The sequence below is a fragment of the Protopterus annectens genome, chromosome 3.part0 (genome assembly GCF_019279795.1).
Source record: "Protopterus annectens isolate FY-2018-M chromosome 3.part0, PAN1.0, whole genome shotgun sequence".
Classification (NCBI taxonomy): Eukaryota; Metazoa; Chordata; order Ceratodontiformes; family Protopteridae; genus Protopterus; species Protopterus annectens.
The window spans coordinates 1,529,978,419-1,530,002,791 of record NC_056731.1 but is presented as its reverse complement, the minus strand read 5'-3'; the positions used below and the strand labels follow the sequence as shown (position 1 = coordinate 1,530,002,791).

Sequence of the window (24,373 nt, the reverse complement as noted above, 5' to 3'; positions counted from 1 at the left end):
ATGACATTCTCAAAGAAGTCCACCAGGGTGAGTAGGCATGATCTGCCCTTGACGAAACCAAATTGGGTTGGGTCCAGTGTCTGTAGGTTTACTATATCTCTACTGATCATCTCCATGATAATTCTTTCCATGGCTTTACATGTAAGACTGGTGAGACTTATGGATTTGTAGATTCCAAGATCTGTAGATGGCCCACCTTTGTGCAGAGGGATGACTGTTGCCTTTCTCCATTCATGAGGCACAAAGCCTGTTTGGATGCTACAGTTAAACATTAATTGCAGAGACCCTGATAGATCATGTTTCATGCTATTTAGAATGCATCCTGGGGTACTAACAACAAAACAAAAAACGAACCAGAACTATTTTTTCTAAAAGACAGGGTACCTTTCCATGTAGAAACTGCAGTGCCTGCCAGTATATTTATAGTAGAAACAAATATACTCATCCCACTCAACATTTTACATTGCATGCCAAACAATACTATGACTGTAGAAGTATGGATGCTATTTACTTTGGTTTTTGCCTAAAATGCCCAGCATTTTATATAGGCAAAACCAATAGGATGTTCAAAGAGAGAATTTTAGAACATATGAGGGACATAAATAACCAGAAACAGTCTAATGCTTTAGCCAATCATGTTATGAATACAGATCAGTCTCATTCATTTAAATTTTTTGTCCTACAGCATATACAGAGGAATAGTAGGGGAAGGGATACAGAAAACCTCACTGAAGAACATGAACAGAGGTGGATAATTAAATTGAATACAGATAGATATCCAGGTTTAAATGGTACCACTTCACTAGTTCCTTTTCTGAAGGCAAGGCGCCTCAGCCACTAATTTGCAATTTTGCTACCTATTTCTTCCATTTTATATGGATTTTAGCCTTATTTATTTATTCATTTTGCTGCTATAGACTGTTATGTTAGTTAAGGTGGTCTTAGTATGTATTTTACACTGTTTTTATATTTGCTACTTTTTTATACACACACATATATATATATATATATATATATATATATATATATATATATATATATATATATATGTCTGATTAAGCTGTTGTATTTTTGTGTAGATAACCTTTATGTAGATATCCTTCATGCAGCTGCTTTTATTGCATTGCTTATCTTGAATGCACACAGACTTTGGCTTTAAATTTTAATTGAGTTTTAAACTGATTGATTTATTGAACTCAATTGTATGTATTTAAGTGAAATTAATTCATACTAGTTTGTCTGATGAAGCAACGTGAGGTTGTGAAAGTGCTTACTACTTTTTATTATTTTTTAGTTTGTTGAATAAATAATATTACAGTAATAATATAGTGTGTCACCCAGGTGCTTTATTCGTTTTAGTTATCCTGGGATACTGTCTATGCCCACTGATGTAGTGTTCTTGGTTATAGAGAGAGCATTAAAGACCTGTTCCCTAGTGATAGTAGGGGGAGTTATATTTGATGATATTTCTTGACGGAAGGTTGAGGGGGAGAGACGCGTAAAGCTGGAGCTGAATTTATGAGCCAGGAGGTTTGCTATATCTTCTGACTCAGTATAGGTTGCTCCATTTATAATGAGCTCTGCACACAATTGTGTATTGCCTTTGAGGTTTCGGACATAGCTAAAGAATGCTTTGTGATTGTCATTGGCCTGGGAGGCCAAACGTACCTCAGATTTGGCTTTGATACAGTTTATTTGTCATCTGAGTTGTTTGTTTAGTTTGATGAGAGTGCTTTTATCTTTCTGGGTGCTGTAACTCCTAATTTTTGCCATGATTTTCTTCCTCTTGTTATACAGCCTATTGATTTTGTGATTCCACCAGGGTGGCTTGTTTTTTGAGTTAGTTCTGTACTTCGTCCTGGTGGGTACAGCTACCTCTATGCAGCTATTAACATGCTTGTACAAGGTTGTACTTGGTATTGTGTTACTGTGTTCTCTGTTACTTTATTTTCTAACCTCTTGCTAGACTGGTTCTCTGAAGCTGAAACAATTGGAAGATATGAATCCAAGTTTCACACCTATTTTTGACGGCATTTCACTTCCACTGGTCTGGACGCTTACTAGATTAAACTTATCAGATACATTACCCCACTCCAACCTAGACAGCACAAAATGTCTCTGGTAGCTGTTAACTGTAAGTATTTTGTAGTGCTATGAGTGAGGGCACTCTGCTTTGGTATGCAACTGAATTAAGAATGTCTAGAGTTGTCACTGTTGAAAACACCCATGGTGCTATCTCTGGACTTTGTATAGTTAAGTGTCTTCCGTCCTCAGTTGGTCTCTCAGCATTCCCACACCCATGCTCCAATTTCTCCATTAGTAGTCCTACCACCTCCCGTAATGATTTCATAGGAAAACAAAGTCTACATACAGCCCAGCATAATGCTTTAAAGTATTAGGTATATTTAGATGCATATGTCTTTACTGAGAACCTACATATACTGACTGTATATGAATGCTGTTTTATGCTTGTTTACTGTCTTAAACAGTGGCCTACATACCACCTATCTACCATCTCCTCAGTCTCACTTATCTAAGACAGTCTGGCCACATTCCTGAAAGTCCTGCCTATTCGTTTGCTCCTTGTAGCTCCTCCCCTTGCATTGAAGTCACCATCCTCCACTTGTTAAGAATTTTGTAGGTGATAGAAGAAGTGACTGTATTTACACTTATTAGAGTCTAGTGGACAGTAGCCTTTGTGAGGTCTAGGCTGTATTGTTTCCTTTCATTAGCATATACCATAAACATGCATATTTGATTTAGTGATGTCTGAAGAATGGCTATGCCATTGTCAGTCTGTGTGAGAAGCTACAGGTCATATTCAGGCACAGGTGTGATGATGATAATGATGATGATTATGATGACGATGAGGCCATCTCTAATAGCTAGGCAGACTTCCCTCATGAGGAATATTATTTGGTAGCAGCCTTTAAAATGACTGAGGTTTCATTTCATTTTAAACACATTTAATGTATGTATTAAAGGACAACAAGGTATCTAGTAATATAACAAGATCTCTAAAGGTCTGTATGGTTTCTGGTTCAGTACTTGAAGGTGATATGATGATCCACTTTGATTTAACCTAGGCATCCCTGGGTAAGTTGCTGAAAAGCAAGACTTTAGTTTTGCTCATATTCATTGTTAATTGCATTTACAAGGAGCAGATGTGGGAGGTGTCAGACCTCCTAATTATCTTGGTGTCTTCCAGTATGGAGATGCAAGGCCTCTCTTCACAAATACTGTGTAAAAGAGTGGTCCAGAAGTTGATCCTTTACAATTTAATGGACAATGGTAACTGTCGTTATATGTACTGCAGTAAGCTAGTTGCCTAAGTAGCTTTGCACACATATATGGCCTTTATCTCCATTTTTATTTCCTCTTCTGACAACAGTGACCTTCATCAGGATAAGCCATCTGGAAAACAGATTAATAGATGGATAGATGGATGGATGGATGGATGGATGGATGGATGGATGGATGGATGGATGGATGGATGGATTTGTATTGTCAGTTTCTGCATCATAAAATATTACTATATTGCACCTAAGAACAGATGAACAAGTCTTATTTGGACTAGACTGTTTGAAAGTCTGAGATGCATGCAGAACATGCACATATTTTCAGTTGCATATATTATGTGCATGTATTTTCTATGCTTCACCATCACAGAGTTTTTTTCTTTCAGTCAACTGATAAAAAGCTGACAGGGGATCTGCTCTGCTGGCTTTTGGGTGACAAAGCAGGAAGTAGGGTTTTTTTGAATGCAGGGTAATAGAGGCATCTGACAATGAAGGCCAGGCTTTGATTTGGGCTGACACATGGCTTTGTGCTGTTTATATAAATTAAAAATATACACAACAGTCATACTTCTCAAATGTCCAAATTTTTGAAGAATTACTATATTTTTTCCTCATATATGTTTATCTGTTTCTCATAAAATTTGTGGTTTTCTGTCAAATCATAGAGGATTGAAGTCCCCAAATAATGACAGACATTTGAGTTTCTGGCATCATATCCTTCAAAATACATGTTATTCTAGCACCTTTCTAGGATTGTAAGAGCAGTATTTAAAATATGTTTCAGAATGTGGGTCTTTCTGCCCTCCCCCCCATCATTTATAGCTTTGTCCAGATTTTTTGTGCTTAGAAGTTGAGTCTACAGCAATAAAGCCTTCAGCGTTTGTGTACTTATTCCCTTTATTCTATTTCTGAAATGTAAACGTCTGATCATTGCACTTAATATGCATCCAAAACTCAGTGCATAATGTATCTTTGCATATTGTCACTTCTGTTTTTAAACTTTTTAATTTGTATTTCTGAAGTGGTGATATCTCATAATCCTACTTGAAGTGGGAAGGGTTAAACTGCTAAGTATGCAAATTGAATGCTAATTAGCTGTCCCTATTTACCTACTTTTCAGGAGTCTTTGTCCAGATTTTCCTTGTACAAAGGTTAAGAGGAATGTGTTCATTCCTGTTGTTATAACAGACGCTTTAAAACTGACTGGGATCATAATAATAATAAACACCTTTATTGAATTTTAAATGTTGTAACAATGGCTGATGTTACTATGTTAAAATACTTCACCTCTAATATCTATTACAATAAACTGTTGGAATAACATTTTAGCTTAAAGTTGTGAACATGTGCTTCTTTAGCATCACCACATACATTCTGTGGTCTGTCTATTGACTGTTCAGAACTTCAGACACCTTTATTAAATTATCACTTGAGACATAGGTAAATTTACATTCATATAAATGTAATCAAAGTATATTAACATAACAAATATTACACTTCACATATATTGTTATATATTATATAACCCCCAGTCCAATGGAGGCTAGCACAAGATCAAACACACAATAATAAAAGCACCAGTGAGGAAATAATCCCAGTCCTTACATTCAAAGAATAACATGTCCAAAAAGATTCAAAAAAATACATCAAAATGCTTGGAGCCACCATGTTCAGAACTTATTCATAACAGTGTAAAGTGTGTTGTATTGTTAATTGAGTATTCATATACAAGATTCAGATGTTAATTGAGTATTGTAAATAAAGTGGAGAGTGTCTTTTTAATGTGCCTTGACGTTCATTTTTTGATTGGATGTTAATTGGCAAGTTGGGCTTTTGGATTTTTCCTGCTTAAATTTTATTTGGTTAAGGTCTTTCTGACTTAAGCAACATTACATAAATTATTTGTCTTCTGAATTACAAGTGGTAAAATTACTAAGACACACACACACACACACACACACACACACACACACACACACACACACACACAAAACCGTCTGCTTAGGCACTGTTAAAATCACAGAATAGAAAAGATAGTATCATCTGCCATTTGGGACTCGAACCCAAGAACTCCAGCATACTGCACTGATGTCACTGCCACTGGACCAACACGACCCTCTAGATAGTTGGCTGTTGAGTTTTCTCTGAACAGACTTATTCTTTTAGCTAGAAACTCCCGTACTGTGATAAAGGTTAACTTAGAAACACAAATACAAATGCTTATGCACTGTTAGAATCACAGTAGTGAAAGGATATTAGCTGTCATTTGGGGCTGAAGTTTAACTTGAAAAAAAGCAGCCACATTTTCAGCCCTTCAAAAAAGTCATGAGTCATGCAAAGTGCTTTTTACAGGGAAATAAGCTTTCAACCCCCACACCCTTTTGTTTACTTAATAAACAAATTCCAAATTGTGCAACCACAGTGAAAAAATACCACACACAGTATATCTCTGATGCTGCCGAATAAAAAGTGCACTACTGGTGATTTCCTATAGAAACTGTGTTGATCATCAAGTTAAACCTGCGATTAGTTGAAATCTCATTGAGTTAGGACTTAGCAGCTAGTAAGGTGTGACTTGTTTAAGCACACAGTATCCGTCTACTGCTGGGTCCATCTTTTATCTGTTATTAAACTATGCTTTATTGTCCTTAGTGAAGGATTATTGGAATATCCAATATACAACAGATCTCTATAACCATTCATGAAGTGCTTTTTCCCACTACTTTATTTAATCAGGACATACAGTGGGCAGAATATCTGTCCTGTTGCTCACTTATAATATCACTCATTAGCTGTAACTTTAACCCCCACTGGGAGGTGGTCCTCGCTTGAAGCCCCTGAAACTATGCAACCATTGAAACAAAATCAAGTTAAATGTTCATAGGTGTATACTAGGCTAACATCTACTAGGGCCTTTATAACCCCAGCCATGCAATCCAACTCAGATGTGTCCATATGCATCATGGGTGTTTATTAGGAGGGGATGTGTTAGTTGGGAAGTTTCTAAAGGTTATGTGAGGAGGTGTTAGTTTTAGCATTAGTGTCTGCTTCTGTCTATAAGAGACACGGGAGCTAGACCCTAGGTGAATTTGAATCACTGGTCAAGGTTATGCTTGAATAGGGTTAGGGATGGACTCTGCTTCACATGGATGGGGACCCTGTTCCAGACCATGATGATCCTATGAGACACATATTTGTCTTGCCAACATGTCTTATTTATGTCACAACCAGAATTTAAATCCTTGGATGTAGTGGTCTTGATGCTGTTCATTTTGTGGATGTGCAAAAGGACTGTCAGAGCTGGATCCAAGGATCCTTGTATGCCAAGCATTGATTCCTGTCAGTAACCTGTAGGAGACAGACTACAGAGATAGGGCTTTAAGGCATCTGTATAGGACAGTATGTTTATACCCTGGCTTTTTGGGTCTATTATTATCACTTGAGTGAATGTTTAATTGACCAAATGACTATTTGTCGAACTGTATTAGGTGAAAGCTCAATTAAGCAAATCCTCGGTTAAGTGAAAAGTTTCCCAGGGAAAAAAAACAGCTGCCCACCCACTGATTGGAACAAGCAAAACTATATTTAAAACTCTGCAAAGTGGTGGGCTTTGCCTCCCACACCTCCCAGTGTGGGGTGCTGTGCCTCCCACACCCCACTAACTAAATATACCAACTCCGAGATCACTCTACAGTGGGGAAAAGGACAAATACCCGATGATGGCCAACCATGTCCTTTCCCTGGGAAAAAATTTGCTTAACCGAAGGTTCGCTTAATTGAGCTTTCACTTAATACAGTTCAACAAATAGCGATTCGCTCAATTAAGTGGTCACTGAAATGATACAGATCCAGATTTTCCTGGTCAAGAACCTTATGGGTGTTCCATCTGTTGCATGTGTCTGTTCAGGTCCTTGCTGAAGAGGGTATTATACTTAATGATGGGCCTGATAAGGGCCAAATAAAGTGGCACTATAACTTCTTTGGAGTATGATGCCATGCCCTTACTTATAAGTTGAGCAATATAAATTGATTGTCTTACTACCTTGGCCACATGTTGGTCAAAGGCCAGATTAGTGTCTACATATGTTCCCAGATACCTGACGGCTGGGACAATTCTTAGGGATGTCTTATCAATGGAGTGTTTAGCTTGGGTGATGATTTTCCCAAAAGGCACTATAATGTATCTCTTGGCATTGAGTTTTAGTCCATGACTTTGGCACCACTCATTTGTCTGTGTTAAACCCTCTTGTAAGATGTTTGTGTCATGGGTGGATTCTATGACAGCTCCCAGTTTGCAGTCATCTACAAAGTTGGTCAGCCAAATGCTCTTGCCATTAGTCTTTACCTCTGAGAAGTGGATGGTAAATATGGGCAGTCCCAGCAAGGAGCCCTGAGGTACCCCACTAGTGACGGGCCTCTTATTGGAGGTGGTATCACCAATCCTGACTTCCTGTATCCTATATGTGAGCCAGATGGCAAACCTGCAAGTTTTATAGGGGGGTATGCCTAGTTTAGTGAGTTTTTCAAATATACCGAAGTGGGGTATTGTATCGAGCTCTTTAGCCAGATCCAGGTAGATGGTATGCACCATTTTCCCCTACATCCATTGCCTTGGTGACCTTCTCAAAGAACTCTACTAGGTTTAGTAGGCATGACCTTCAGGAGACAAAGTTAAACTGGGCCGAGTCCAGCGTTTGAAGGTTGCCTATGTCTTTGTTGATCATTTCTGTAATAATTCATTCCATGGCATTGCATATTACACTAGTCAGGCTAATAGGTCTAAAATGCTTAGCCCCGCAGTCTTTGGCCACTTTGGTACTGGACCAAGCCCACTGCAAACCTGTTTGACTGTTGCTGCTACTTATGGACAGACCCATAATTTTCACTGAAAAGAAGTAATCACTCTGTTACTTTTATATGAATTTTTGTTTTGTGAATATCAAAACTTTGATATTATCACAGTAAATCCAAATGTATCTATTATTGTGTTTCAGAAAATGTTTCTAGTACGTTCCTAATGTAAAACCATGACAATCTCAGGATAAGTATGTATGATAGTCCGCATACAACTGTTGACTTTTGCTAAATTTCTCACTCCACATGTATGAGAGGGATTACAAAATGTGGTTAAAGTCAGCAGGAAATTTTCTGTCATGTGACTGTACAACTGTACTTTGAATATGCATATTGATTTGCAGGAAGGTGGCTTCTCTAAAATCTCTCTCTAATAATAAATCAAGAACTGCAGATACAGAATAAGAAATACTTCATGGATGTAAAGAATAGGCAAAATATACATCTCTATACTGATTGGAGAACAGGCATTCTCCAGGGTATTGCTGTACAGATAATACCCAGTAAAAAACAAGTCCTCTGCTTCATGGCAGCATATTAAGCTGTTGTGAAACATGAACAGAAATAAAGCAAATGGTAGCCATTTTTTTACATAAAGAAAGTAACACACAAGTGTGTGTGTGTGTGTGTGTGTGTGTGTGTGTGTGTGTGTGTGTGTGTGTGTGTGTGTGTGTGTGTGTGTGTGTGTGTTACACATAACATGATTTTAAATGTGAAGTAATTCCTCCAATTACATATGCTACAGCAAGTTAAAATATTAGGCAGAAGAACTATTTTACATCAAACTATAAAAAGTATATAGTAATTTAAAAAGTACAAAACAATTTAACAGAGATCTCATTTTCTGGTCTCACTAATGCCCTCCAGGGTGAGCATTATCAGGACATTACTGGGTAATGACCACCCTGTCAGGCATTATTGCTTGCATGGAATTCTTTTAACTTCAGGTGACTATAGCAGCAGTTAACAGAAAAAATCCATTGGGGAATAGAGGGAGGGTATTTCTGGCTATTCAAGAAGGATGCTGGTTAACTGTTGAAGTAAGATTGTATTGTCATATGTAATATTGGAATGCTTCCTGATGGGTCCTAGGCTGGATTGAATCTCAAGCAGCTGCCATTAAATTGAACAGTCAGAGAAGCAGGAAAGCAGACATTGTTGGTATATAAGAAGTATCCATCCAAATAGCAGAGAAAATTTCATATTTTTTCAGCACAAAATTAGTTAACCAATATTTTAAGTACATGTAAAGGTTACATTGAACTGCATAAGTTTACAATGTGATTTTCTTAAAGGGGAATGAATCAGAAAAAAAACAGCATAATAAAAAACAATTAACAGTCAGACGTCATTCGAGCATACTCATTCAATTTATTTCACTATTTAAACCACGAGGAAAGAACGTGTTGTATTTTGAAATTAATTTGTTTTTCAACCTGTCCAACACTGAACACATCACCATCCCTCAGTTAATGAATGGTATCACATAGTACCTAGGGACTAGGAAGAAATTCTGTTTATTTGCTTTCAGGTTTCATGTGTGTTTAGGAAGTTTTCCTTACTGGTTTTGAACATCCAAAAGTAACCCATCTCCCTTAGCTCCTGTTGAGATAGTAATGCTTGGTGAAACCATGCATCATGTCAAGTGGCAGAAACACATATGTCTGCAGTGGTGACATTGTTAAAGCAAGCACTGGAGGTAACCTTTGCTCTAACTGAGTGAACTCTGAACCTATCATTTGTAAATGGGTGATTAGCCATCTGATGGCAAAAAAAATCATACAGGTGTCAACACATCTGAAATGTATCTGCTTGGCAAGTGCAATGGTACAAAGGAAATAAACTACTGATCCAGTTTCCTAAACGTCCACACCCACCAGGTTCAGCTAATACTTGAGTTGATAGTGCATGTCAATAGTGTAAGGAGCTGTTTATCCACTTGTTTGTGCAGCCACAAAAGATAGCACAAGACTGGTGAACCAGTTCAGTTAACATCAAACCCACCCTTATAAGGAAATGAAGATCATCCATATAGAGAAACTTAAAGGTTACTGAGCAAGCAAGTTCAAATGGTGGACAAGCATGTCTGGAAACTGCAACGCTGAAGGTGGTGTTCAAATGAGAAGTTAGATACAGCACTTCTTCAAGAACCTGATGATGAGCTAAACAGAGGTGACAGTTCTGCACTCCTCAAAGTTATGTGCTGAAACTGCCATTGCATGACCTTGGCTGCAGAATAACTGAGGGGGAAATGACACAGCTGTCTGAAATATGTCAAGATCACCTGTAAGCTCACTGTCAGTGGTATAATTCCATTCCATACAGACTGAGAAGAGTTTCAATTTGGAAGCATAGGCCTGAAGACTATAGGCAGTTTCCTGTCAGCTGCAGTCAAACATGATACTTCAGAAAGCAAATTCACTAGGACAAGGGGGTCTGCATCAGGAGTCAGGGTTTAAAGTTGATCTTGTTGTCATCCCGATGATGGGGACATCCTTGGCTTGGAACAGAGGAGATTACTGTATTATAGGCCCATAGGTTCATAGGTAACTACATGACTAGCTGCCCTTGAAGGCCATTTTAAGGCAAGACAATTTCCCTTTTTGTTCTTGAAATGACCTATCTCATTTAGTTATACATTTGCCTTACCCATCCCATGGTCAATAATTATATATTGCCCCTAGTGAGAATAACTGGGATCCTACCATAAATAATTTGAGAGGACCCATGCACGGGATTAAGCATTTATGAGATCCCTCTGTCCATTAGTAGTAGAAGGACAGTCCTTTGGTAAATTTTCTGTTTCCCCTGCATAGATCTAAGTTGTGCTTGAATATGGACAGGTATGTGTTATGTGGATGGGGACACTGCTCCACAACAGTGGTATTCTTTATGAGTTATTGCCAGGGGATATTTATTTCCAGGGGTAAAAAAATGAGTACTTGTCTTTTCTTCCATGAATTTTATGGTGAGATCTGGTATCAGTGGCATGAGTGCTGGTGTTTCTTCATTTAATTTTATAGTGAGGTGTGTAATCTATGGGAATGGTGGGAATGCATACAAAAATTAAAGTTATGTCCTTGCCATAACATTAGGTCTGGATGAGCAGGACCATCCTCATCAACACTTTACTCAGCTCAACATTTAAGACTTTCATATGTTATTAGTAGCCCTCTGTTTACTCATAATACTCTTCAAATCAGCTTCCTCTCCAGATCGCTGTTGTGCCAATCAGAGTGAGTCACTGTGAATAGAACTATCACTAGGACATCTTCCAGATCATGCCTGCTCTGCAGCTTCCACAGAAAATGGTTGGCTATCTAAAAGTGATTTGTAGACATAGTTCATTCCCAAATCCCATAACCTCATCACATCTTGACAAAGAAGCATAGAAGGCAAAAGTGAGTTCTCCTCTGCAAGTGTCACTTGCAAGTCTTGGATATTCTTTGCTGCATTATTGATCTGTCAGCTGAGACCACTGAACTTTTAAGGTCCAGTGAAGAATTATCATATAAAAGCTGGCTTTCAGAACCATGAAAGTAGGTTCTGCCATCAACCTCAATACTTTTAGATAATGAGGCACATACAGAATGATAAAGAATGATTTGAAGCACCATGTGCAATAAGAGAAGGATCCTGCCTCAAGGAAGGTGAACCCTGCAATACAGGGTGTCCAGTGTGCAGCTGATGAGAGTGAGAAAGTAAGAGAGCAAACTCTGGGACTTTAGGGTATTCACCATGATTCCAAGAACTCAAAGAAGAGACCGCATCACAAAGATTACACTGTTCAGTATTGGATTGGCTAGGAGCCAGTCATCTAGGTAACGGTATGCCATCACTCACTGCAGACTCTGTTTTTTTTTCAGCTATAGACATGCATTTGGAGAAAACCCTGGGGTTGAGGTGAGACCGAACGGAAGTGTCCAGAACTGAAAATATCTAGTTCCCATTCAGGAATTTAGAAACTTCTGGGACTCCCTAGTGATCTTTTTGTGGAGGTAGGCATCCCAAATGTCCAAAGAGCATATCCAGTCTTCTCACATACAGGAAAATGCAGACTGTACTATGACTATTTAAACTGACTGCTGGGGATACATTTTCTGTATGAAGCATAAGATCTCTTTTCTTGCCACATTATTTTAAGATGATGTCAGACAGAGAGAGAGAGGGGCAGACGAATGGTATGGAAGGGAATGGTGTAGGTTCAGGATATTATTATCTTAATCCAGTTGCCTTGCATAATGGCCATTGATGCATTCAAGTGGAGGGGCAAGTAATTTCTTACCACCTCCAGTGCCTGTGATCACCCCTGTGTAGGGATGTCCTGGTATGTAGAATTTTTTGTGTTTGCCAGAATAAATATAACTGCATGGATTCTTTTGAGAATGAGAACATTGGACAGCCAGACATCAGTAGCCAGCTGTATAAAAAATATAATAAAATATGTAGTGCATGGAGTGCTGTGATTATGGCCCAAAAAACCTGTTGTACACTACCATAGAGTTAGACCCGCCCATCACAGTACTTTCAGATGTATGTACCACTTGCTAAGATTTCCTTTTTCTTGTCACATTATTTTAAGATGATGTAAGGTAGTGTTAGAGAGTAAGGCAGGTGAGGGCCATAGCTGTGACAGTCAGGTGTAAGAAAGGGGCTTTCCTTTAGTTTCTGAATATCTTACCTCCTATATCCACTTACGTTTGTAGACATTAGTCCATAAGTAACTTAAATTTAGGGCAATATTTAAAATCTGACCCTGAATTTTTTTCTTACTTGCTGTCTATGCAAGAGGGCACACTAAGCAATGTCAGTAAAACACATTGCTTTTAATTTTTTTTTTTTGTAACTAATAGTACATGGCGTAGATAGGACTCCATGCATAACAAAGAGTTATGATCGGGTCGTGCCAGTCATAACCTATTATTATGTGTTCTCGACATGGATGCCAAGATTCATCTCTCAGGCTTTGCCTAAGAAGTGAATTTCTTAGTGTCCATGCCTCAAACATGTAATAAAGTGGCTATGATTGGAGACCAATCATAACCCTCTATTTTGTACCATTTTTATGTAAATAAGACTCTCATATAGATCGCTCCAGAAATATGCGCAGAGAGGTACAAAGCACAGAAATCTAGCTAAGCAGTCTGTATTTCACAATGTACACTTTTGCAGTAGTCGTATTGATGAGCTTTTTTTGAATGATCTTTACCATTTTGCCGATGCTTTGACTTATTTATTTACAACGTTTAATAGGCAAACAGCATACCCCAGAAAATGGTCTGTTTATTAAGTGGAATTTCTTTTATTACAGATGTGATTTTGATGATACTGCCCAATATCGGGTCTCTGCTATGAATGTCAAAGGAGAAGTTTCTACATATTCCTCACTTGTGGTGAAAAGTAAGATTATACAACATGAATCACTGTATATTTAATCATAAATGTGGACAGCCCAATATAAGCTTAAAATTTTGGCTTGAAAAAAATTTAATTCAGAGAAAAGCTTCATTAAAACTAATATTTATTTATTTCTGTTTAGGATACAAGGGAGAGCTTGATGAAAGAACAATTCAGCCAGGAACTGTCTCTATACCATTTAGTTGTAAGTGAAACAGTGGTTTTCTAAATAGCATGACATTATTTTCTGAGCTTGTTTTGAGATATTCATTTGTACAGTTTACAGACTTGGAAGGCAAAAATTGTTCTTCTACATTAGCATTCTACATTTGACATGTTTCATTCAGTAAACTTTTAATATCTCAGGTCAGTTAGTGATGAACAAGAAATAGGGACATCTTTTCCTCACTTTAGGAATCCAGTAATGAGTGGATAGTTAATGAAACCTGACCCACGTATACTTAAAAAGTCCCTCCTTCAGAAGTGAAACCTCAAAAGCCTGTGGAAGAATATCCATTTGTCTTCATTAGATCTGAAATGTTTATAAAAATAGTGAAGACATGTTTAATTTTACATCAATTAATTAATTAATTTGTTTGCTTGTTTATTTATTTATTTTATTTCTTTTTAACCAGGTAGGAAGGACTGAAAGAAAGGTGCTATTCAGAATGTATATGAATGCCCCAAAATTGTCCATATAATTACAGGCAGTGTTCATTGTGAGGCAGTTCCTTATTTAGTAGTATTGTCCTGACCAGAGTAAGTTAAGTTTTTGAATGCAAAGAGACAGAAGTTTTATTTTGTTTTTACATTAGGTACTATCAGTAATATTATCAAATACAATAATCCATGTCAAATAAACATGTTTTATTGATTTAAGTATCTGATAAATAGTTAAAAACTGTGAAAAAGTCTGCATTTATTTTATTATAATGATATTACTACATAATAATGTAGTAAAATTGTAGTGCTTTTTTATGGAAACACATTTTATTAGTAAGTGGTCTTTCCTTTAATGCCTTCATTAAAACATGATTATGATGACTGGTATCTCAGTACTGCAACTTGATCTTGCACACCAGTAACAAAACAACTGGTCCAACTCAAACATTGGTGCAGATGTGCATCAGCATATCTGTTAGAGATACGTTATTATGTATACTGTTGTATATAGTACAGATAATAGTACAACTCTAGCATACTGTGATCTGATTTCTCAGCTTCCATCCTCTTGACAGTAATGACTGTGTCCTAATGTTCCTTAGTACACAAACAGTAAAGCATGCCTGAATTTCCTAAGCATTGCTCCTGTTAACATATGTAACAGAGCTCCACTGCTTTGTGACTGTAACCACATATACAGAATTAAATCACATTACCATCTTAATATCACTACGTACTACACTCTACACTGTTAAACCTCAAAACTGGATAACCTTACACATCATCAAAAATGAGCTCTGAAGTCTCCATAAATCAGTATTTATACTCTTTATCTGTGTAGCCTTCTCTGAATGTACAGCACTTGGCTGAATCATTCCTGTAATTTAGCACAATGCTAATGGTGTAGATATATAAGGACAGATTACCTGATCAATCTTCAGTCATCGTCAGAAACTTGCATTTTCAGTTTATTTGTAGACATTATTAAATATCGGGGGGCAGTGATATACTGGATCGCTATAAATAGAGGGTATCTAGGAAAGACTCTCAGTCTAAAAGTATGTGAGTAATGAGATGCCAACCAAGCTATCAATGTCAGTGGATCAACCGATAAGGTACTCACCTTTAATGTGTGAAGATCAGAAGACTGTCAGTTCATTTCCCACCCCAGGTGCTTGAATTAGTTTTCCATTACTGACACTGCAGTGCATTATAGGGGGTAATTCTCTCCTGAGTATAGTCCTTCAGATGAGATGTTGAACAGAGGCCCCGTCAACTTGAGTTGGTGTTAGCTCAGGTAAATACAAAAGATTAAACAGCACTTAATGAAAAGACTTATTGAAAAGAAATTCTCAATATCTTGCTCTGGCAAAAAAGTCAGTATGAATACCATCTTGGATCTCCACTGAAAACAGGCCACATGCCTAGTGGGACTAACGTGGGCAACAAAAGAAAATAAATAAATAAATAAATATGAAAAATAAATAGTCTCAAAGAAAAGATGGAAAGATGAAACTGCAACAACAAAAAAGGCCAATAATAGTTCTCAGTGTTCATTTTAGAACTCACTCATTTTTAATCTGACACAATATTTTTCCGATAATTCTCATCCAGTTTCTAATGGTAATTAATCAGAAGGCAGTTTTTATAACAAAAGAAGTGTAGATTCCTTTCAGTGTCCGCATATACTTCACTCCACTCTTGCTGGTTTTATTTTCAGACCCCAAATCTCACACTGAAACAAAACATGATCATCTCTTAAAACAATTTGAAATATTTTACTTACAGATGTAAAATTGCAATTCATTTGGAGAATCACTGTAACACAGGGAATTATAATTGTTTACTAAACATTGTTTTGCACGAAATATTGGATCACTTTCAATGTACAGTGTCTGTAAAATACATGTAAGTACAAAAATATGTCGATAATTTGAGCTCAACCAATATATCACTGTCAGTGACTCAACAGGTCAGACATTCAGTTTTGATTTAGAAGACCAGGAAGTTGTAGGCTCTTTTTTCATCCCAGCCAAGGAGAGAGTAGAGTCAGGACATTCATAATATACAAATTTATTTTTTACAAATTCTCAGGAAAAATAAAAAAAAATAGTAGTCCATTTGTCTGGCAAAAAAAGGTACCTTTTTTTTTTTCCATCGGGCAGAATTAATCTTTCAAAGTGTTTCCAAGCAAGGCCCTCTTAAAAGGGTACCAGCCTGTAGGCATTAACTAGGCTACAATCATAGCTCTGGGGCACCATAAATTATTACCAGGGATAGCGCCCACAACCTTTCTGGACATGGGTAGCCATTACTAAATGCAATCTTGGGTATTAACTAATACTTCTATGGTATTACATTGGGATGAAATGGCTAGGCATAAAATGACCTTCGGGTCAATAGCCTAGTAATCTCCTATGATCTTAAACTCTGGATGTTTCGGTAACATACAATTCCACAAGTTAACTTGAAACGAGCTGTCATACTCCATGCTTTTCTAGTCTTCTAGGTGAGTTCCAGCTCACCCACTCTGAGCCACTTGAGGAGCAAACATCCTGATTCAATATTTCTAGGCTACATCCTTTTAGATCAGCATAATTGCCAGTTAGTATCCTGTTAAACTAATACATAATATTTGCCTGATAAATTGCTGTGAGAATATTCCATATTCCATATTCCATATGCACCACATATTTTAAATACACATTATCTGTGTGCTGGAACCAACATGCTAAATGTGTATTTACAAGGTATTTCCCACATGCCACCCTTCCCAAGACAGAAAGCTATCCAAGTTTGGTGATGCCACCCCCCCCCAAAAAAAAATCTATTTTAAAATTCTACATAAGAGCTAATTTTCTGTAGTTTTCTCTAGACTGTAGTATATATTATGCTATTAATGAAAGAATCGATGCCATCAGAGATTAATGATGTTTACATGGTACACTTTACAGGTCTGCCTCTTATCTTGAAGTTCTACCTTTCAACTAATTTATCTTTCCCTATAATAGTAAATGCCCTTTCCCAAATAACTTGCAGATTGTTCTGCTAGACAGAAGTGAGTGCTATCCATTCCTTTCATACCAAACATTTTGCTGTTGTTAAGCCACTGTTAAATGGTCTTCTACTACTTTGTTTGGTGACTTAATACAAAATCTGCCATACTTTCTCCACAAAAATCACTTTGAGCCTCCCACTCATCATAAATTAAATCCAGGGGAACATTTCACCTCTGGACCATACAGCAATTAATACATTAGCAGCCAGTGGATTCCTGGGGTACATCCTTGCTTCCAAACAAAAGATGTGAAAATGCTTTTTCATTTTTCATTAAACTCATTTGCAGATATCATTATTACAGTTTTGTAAATAGAAATAAACTATTCAACCAACCCCCTTAGTTTTTGGATGCTAAGGAGTACTTTCATCTTTTGTACTTGAATGCACATACCTTTCACAAATATGACAGAAGCTCAGATTTGAAGTTTATTTACTTAGTTTTATTAAAGATTTGTTTACCAGGAAAATCTGCTTTGGAATGAGGCCCGGTGAGAAATGCTCCAGATGCATGTTTTTGTAAGTTAGCAGCTATGACTGTTAAAACCTTCTTTGGAAAATGTACTGTGTTGAATATACCCACTAAATTTTGTGTTTCAAAAAGATACTAGCATTAAAACTTCAAGTTACCTAGAAGCATGTCCCCAAGTACAAGAATAAACCTGTTAATTAATAACATTTGGGTTGTTAAATCTCGCTAGTTGCCCAATATAAAGTGGTTCTTGAGTAAGTACTAAAGACGCTGATGATGCCTTGGCTTTATCTCCTGACATATCTACTTTTGTCATACCTCATTACATCTTTTGCAGTACTGCAACCAGTCAATTTGTACATCACTTTTCCTTTTGTATGCTTTGTAACCAATTGACCTGTTAAAGGTATGTCATGGGCAATATCTAAAAATTATAGAAAGGTATCAGGATTACCAAGTACTGAAAGACACCTCCTTCAACCCACTACTAGGAATTAACTCTTTGTCAGTAGCTTATTATTCTAGTTTTAGAGGTGAGTCACATGCCATCACTAAGGCCCATTGAACACTGTATCCTATATTGTGCTGCTGGTCATATACAGGGGTTAGGACTTAAGTAAGACATCTCTGTCCCTTAGAATGGATGATGGCAGCAGCTCTGCCACATGATTCTTGCCAAAGGAGGAATGAATGGGCCACAAGCTCTCACCTCTTCGGAGAATGAATGTGCAAGTTGAGTGGGTGGGTGGGTGACAAGAGAAAAACTGGAGTGAAAATACAGCAAACATGTTTCTGCATTGGTTTTAGTCATGAGTCCTGAATATTATCTGCCATGTATATTACTATGGTTTTATTCTAAAGGAGTTAACGTCTCTCTATATAAAACCTTAATTTAATTATTGTATGTAAACAATCAGGTTACAGTCAGTAAAACACATGATTTTCTTGTTTTATTTTACATTCAATTGATAACTATTGTAATACACACTTAGAGATAATGCCATAAGTATTCCAATAATGGACCAGTGTGTGGACCTTCCATGCTGAGTGCATGTGTTTGTGGGCTGGTGGAAAGAGGCTTTAGTATTTTCTAAAGAGCCACCAGAAGGACCTAGGATGGGTGTATCCTGGATGTTTGATGCACTGTAAGGTGCCCTGTTGAAGATAAAGTGATATGTTGAATTCCTGTATGTTGTTTTTGAGGGAAAGACTCATGTAACAGAAGTATTCCAACTGTCCCACTATGCATCTATAAGCATTCTTTGTAGCCTAGCAGTTTGTAAAAATGCTCAAGTCTAAGTAGTTCATTCACTAAAGTAATTTATAGATATGTATATTTGTAAAAATAAATATATGCGTGTATGTTCATGTGTATATGTGTGCACGTGTGTGCGCGTGCAAGTTTGTGTGTGTGCGTGTGTGTGTGTGTGTGTGTGTGTGTGTGTGTGTGTGTGTGTGTGTGTGTGTGTGTGTGTGTGTGTGTGTGTGCACATCTCTACATATGAGTGCATATGCATGTGTGCATACGTGTGTGTGTGTGTGTGTGTGTGTGTGTGTGTGTGTGTGTGTGTGTGTGTGTGTGTGTGTGTGTGTGTGATGTGAAGGCAGGTTTTTTATAATGGTTAAGGTCTTTCACTTTCATGCACAAAATGCACAGATAAGTCCTGACTTCAGGCCAATGCCTGCGTACAGTAAGGTTCCTCCCACCTCCCTAAAACATACTGAGTGTTATCACCTCAGAATCACCAAAAATTGAATGGAGTTGTATCAGCACAGTCTCCAGGTGGTGTCTACTGGGAGGAGTTGTGTAGGCCAACCATTTTAGGCATCATTCATGGTATATAGTATCCTCTGTACAGGAGAACACAGACCATGTACAGATTCATGAAAAACATTATATAGACTAGAAACCTTGGGCCATTTGGAAAAAGAAGCAACTGAGGAAGTACGAAAATGTAAAGAACAACATCTAGCGATTTTTGAAAGGTATAAAAAAGAAATATGGACATGGGAAAGAGAGAGATCTGATATAGTGCAATATTTATACAAAGGAGAAACTACATTAATTAATACAAAAAAGCAGCCCCAAAGATATTTGAAGAGAAATACAAGCAAAGACACCCAGGCATGGAAAATTTCACAATACAAAAATTAAGATCACAAAGGGAGAATGTAGAACAGAAGATTAGTAAAGCAGAAATTAAACAGAACTTGAAGTTATGGAATACCTGCAAAGTGAAGGATTTAGTATAGAAAGTCTAACACAGGTTATATTACAATATGATGAAACATGAGTCCCCAAGTAAGGAGAAACAGGAGGCATCTGAAGAACAAATGTGGACATGGGAAAGAAAGAGATTTAATATGATGCAATGTTTATGTTTATGTTAATGAGGAAGAAAAACTGATCAATACAATAACAGCAACACCAAAAGTATTTGAAGAGAAAAGCAGGCAAAGGCATCCAGATATGGACATGTTTACAATACAAAAAATAAGAAAACAAAGAGGGAAAGTAGAAAAGAGGATTAGTAATGGAGAAGTTAAAGAAACAGAAACTGAGGTTATGGATTACCTGCGACGTGAAGGATTTAGTGTAGAAAATGTAACTGATAACACCACAGCAGGATAGAATAATGCATCTTCAAATTAAGGAGAAAACAGTGGCCCGGAAACATCTGATCAATTGCCATATGAAGATACTTTGGAACCTTCAGTAGGAAACCAGTACAAAAGTTCAGGTGGAGTTGCACAGCAAGAGAAGGAACAGGAAACTGTGGCAACTCTGTCATTCAATGCTGTGGAGTGATAAGCCAGTGAGTTCTTCCTGTATGAAAGAGCAATGGATGACACAGGAGAGAATATGGCACAGGAGGATACTCTGGAACTTTCTGTAGGATGCCCACAGGAAATGGAGAACAAAGAATGTGCCCTCAGTTTAGAAGAAAATGGTCTAAGGGAAGAGTAGCTTGATTTAATACAGATAGTTAGACATGTTAAGATCAGTCAAAGAAATAGACGTCAGAATGTCAATAGGACTCAAAATGTTAAAAGTTTGATAAAGCAAATGAACACGTTAATCGAGACTATTCCTAGAAATTCATGTGATATAACAGAAGTAAATAGGATATATTACAGTGCAGCTAAATTAATAACAGATACAGTCTTACCACAAAAACACAGGACAGTACAGGAAAGGAAGGAGATAAATTGAATGCTGTCATGGAAGTATCGAATAGAAAAAAACTATAAAGCAATTAAGATAAGAAGTGTCACTGTTAGAAGAGTACAGAATAGGAAACAGATCAACAAAAATACTCAGGATAGACACGATAAAAGCAATGCACAGTATCAGAACAGATCAGGATCTATCTTACACTATTGTAAATAATTAACTAAAGATAACAGTACAAGCAGAAAAATGTAGAAGATATGCAGATAAATAAAAGGAAAAGTACAAAATAAGCAATTTATTGATGACCCCAAAACCGTTTTATAGAGAATTGGGAAGCAAGGCAAAATGAATAGAAACACCACCAATAAAAGAAGAAATAGACACATTTTGGAGAAACAGTTATAAAGATCCTGTGGAACATAACAAAGATGCTGAATGGATTGAAGAAGTAAAAGAAGGAATAAGAAGTTCAAATTACAGGATATGAAATGGGATGAATCAATGGCCAGAGAAACTGAAAAAAAAATTAAGAAAAGCTTTTAATTGGAAAACACCAGGACCAGATCCAGTATCTTAACTTCTGGCTAAAATAGTAACATCTTTACATGAAGATTTAGCCATGAGCAAGAACTTTTTATGTACGCACCATGAACAGACACAAACTTGGTTAACAACAGAAAAAAATAATACTCCTCCTTAAGAGCGAACCTGCAAGCTAGCCTAAAAACTATAGACCAATAACTTACATTCTGATGATGTATAAACTATACACTGGAATTGATGCCAACAGAGTTTATAGCCATTTAGAAGAAAACTCAATCATGGCAATAGTACAAAGGGATAACAAAAGAAAGTCATATGGAACAAAGGATTATTTAAAATAAAAGCATAATTGAGATCTGTAAAAAGGGGAAAGAATCAAAGTATGGCATGGATGGGCTACAAAAAAGCATTTGACAGCATCTCACATTCATAGATAAAAGAGTGCTTAAAAATGTATACGATACACCCTACACTGATCAATTACATTACAGTGATCGTGAAACAGTGGCAAACCACTTTGCAGTTAAGCCATGATAAAAGACAAAATTATTATTCCAGGGATAAAAATTCAAAGGGGGATATTTTAGGGTGACTCTTTGTCGGTCTTGCCCTTAACCCATTAAGCTGTCTACTTAAATTAGCTCATGGCTACAATTTGGCTCCCAGAAAACAACAAAGTGTAAAGACTTATCGTTTTTCTGTGGATGATTTCAAACTGTATAGTATGTCAGATGAGGAACTGAAAGCTCAACTACAAGTGGTCAGAACATTCTTAGGTGATATAAGAATGTCATTTGGTCTTGCTAAATGAGCAAAAGCAACCTTTAAAGCAGGAAACCTACAGCACTAAGAAAATATCAGTCTCGGACAGGAATGTGATATAAAAGAACTTGAGCAAGAGGCAGTATATAAATATTTGGAAATTGATGAAGGATCAACAATAAAACATTAATGAATGTGAATAAAACTTAGTAAGGAATATTTTAGAAGGCTAAAATTAATACTGAAAACAGCCCTGACTTCTAGGAACAAAGTCCAAGCTATAAACCAATTTGCTCCTTCTGTCCTAACATACAGGTTTGGAGCAATTGACTGGCCACAAAAGGTATTGGACCAGTTGGACAGGAAAACAAGAAACATTTTTCATGCTTATGAGATGACTTATAAAAATCATTGTATACCAAGATTACATATTCCCCATTCTGAAGAAGGTGTGGGCTTCCTCAAAACTGATTACATGCATAGATCTGTGATTGTAGGACTCCATACACTACATACAGGTGACCTTACAAGATCCAAACATAGTGAGCATGAGGAGAATAAGTCTAAGATGACTTCCCTGCTTAGATTAGCAGAAGCATATCGGTGTTAAGTGGGAATTAAAATCAAACCAGAAGTAGATTAAAATCAGGCAGCAACTGAATGTGCCAAAAAATAGAAGAAAGAATATAAGTTGAAGGATCATATAGGAAGTCAAGAAATGTGGAAAATGCATAAATATAGTTGCAAGTACAGAAAACTCTTGGAACAACCTCATGTTGATCAGGACCAAATGCAGGGAATGTTAAGAAGAGATGAATTTAAACCAAAAGATAAAAGGTTAATATTGGCAGCCCAGGACAGTAGATTACGTACACATTGGTTTACAAAGTCAATTGAACATGTGAGTAAAATAGGCAGATGCAGGTTTTGTAAAACAGAATTAGAAACAGTGGCACATCTTGTTGCTGGGTGTGATACACTAATGGCAGAAGGACTGTATACTGAAAGGTATAATAATGTGGCAAAACTGTTGCATTGGGGACTGTACAAACATTATACTACTGAAGTAGCTGAGAAGCATTGGAAACATGAGCCACAAAGCATTATAGAAAACGATTAAGTTTATGTCACATGATCACCCATTACCAACAGTTCAAAAATAGATGCAAGGAAACCAGATACAGTACTCCATGAAATGAAGAGAAAAGTAGCATGATCACTGAAATTTCTACACCCAGTGACTACAGTGTCTTACGTAAAGACTGACACAGACACAGGCAGAAATGAGGGCAATGTGGAAGAAGAATATCCAGACAATTCCAATAGTAGTAAGAGCAATGGGTCTTATAAAAAAGAATTTACAATCGTACTTAGATATGTTACCTATACATGTTACTCCATATGAATTACAGAAGGAGTCAATTCTGGGCACATTGTGGGTGCTACAAAGAGCATTTCTGGCTAACATGAAAGATTTAAACAATACTAAATTTGTGAACTTTAATAATACTTTGCCTTAGGAATGGGGTCCATTCCCTTCATGATATTAGAAACTCAAAAGACTTGGAGAAATTAAACCAGTATAACACAGAACACAGACTGCATACCATGTCAGGACTAGCCACTTGACAGTGTAAAAACTATCTCTAGGTAATTCGGTCATGTTGTCTAACGCTGCCAAAAATGGGCATGGGTATTTTCAAGTAATAAGTGGTTTGAAGACCTGACTTATGACAGGGATGCATGGTGATAGGTTTCAATGTGTCTCTGCAGCCAATGTGTGTGTCTGCCATAAAACCAACCAGTACAATACAAAAATCAAAAAAAATGACCAGCACTCCTTGTGAGAAAATCAGCATTAATTATTTAATAAAGCAGCAGCCAAATACACATATTAGAGTAAAAAAAATGACACTAAATATATAACAAACCAGTTTCGGCACTATGGTCTTTATCAGTGTGTTAAAACAGAATACAGCTTACATCAACTCAGTTATATATATTCTCAAGCCAGAATGATTTGGTCCACCCATCTTATTAACTAATTAAAGGATTTAAAGATGCTCATTCATCCCAGGGGGAAACACCCCCCAATCTAATTATCCAAGTTTTTTATTTTCTATTTAACATATCACGCCAACCAGCTTTCAG

The 24,373-nt window shown here is 37.0% G+C and overlaps 1 protein-coding gene across 2 annotated transcripts in view; it reads left to right on the top strand.

The window, feature by feature from the left end:
- The window catches only part of MYOM1 (myomesin 1), an 848,953-nt gene that overhangs the window by 367,594 nt on the left and 456,986 nt on the right, over positions 1 to 24,373 (top strand). For both annotated transcript variants that reach the window (XM_044065566.1, XM_044065567.1), the window contains exons 7-8: positions 13,465 to 13,553; positions 13,693 to 13,755. In XM_044065566.1, coding sequence (XP_043921501.1) covers positions 13,465 to 13,553; positions 13,693 to 13,755 — 152 coding nt within the window. The remainder of the gene's footprint in view (positions 1 to 13,464; positions 13,554 to 13,692; positions 13,756 to 24,373) is intronic.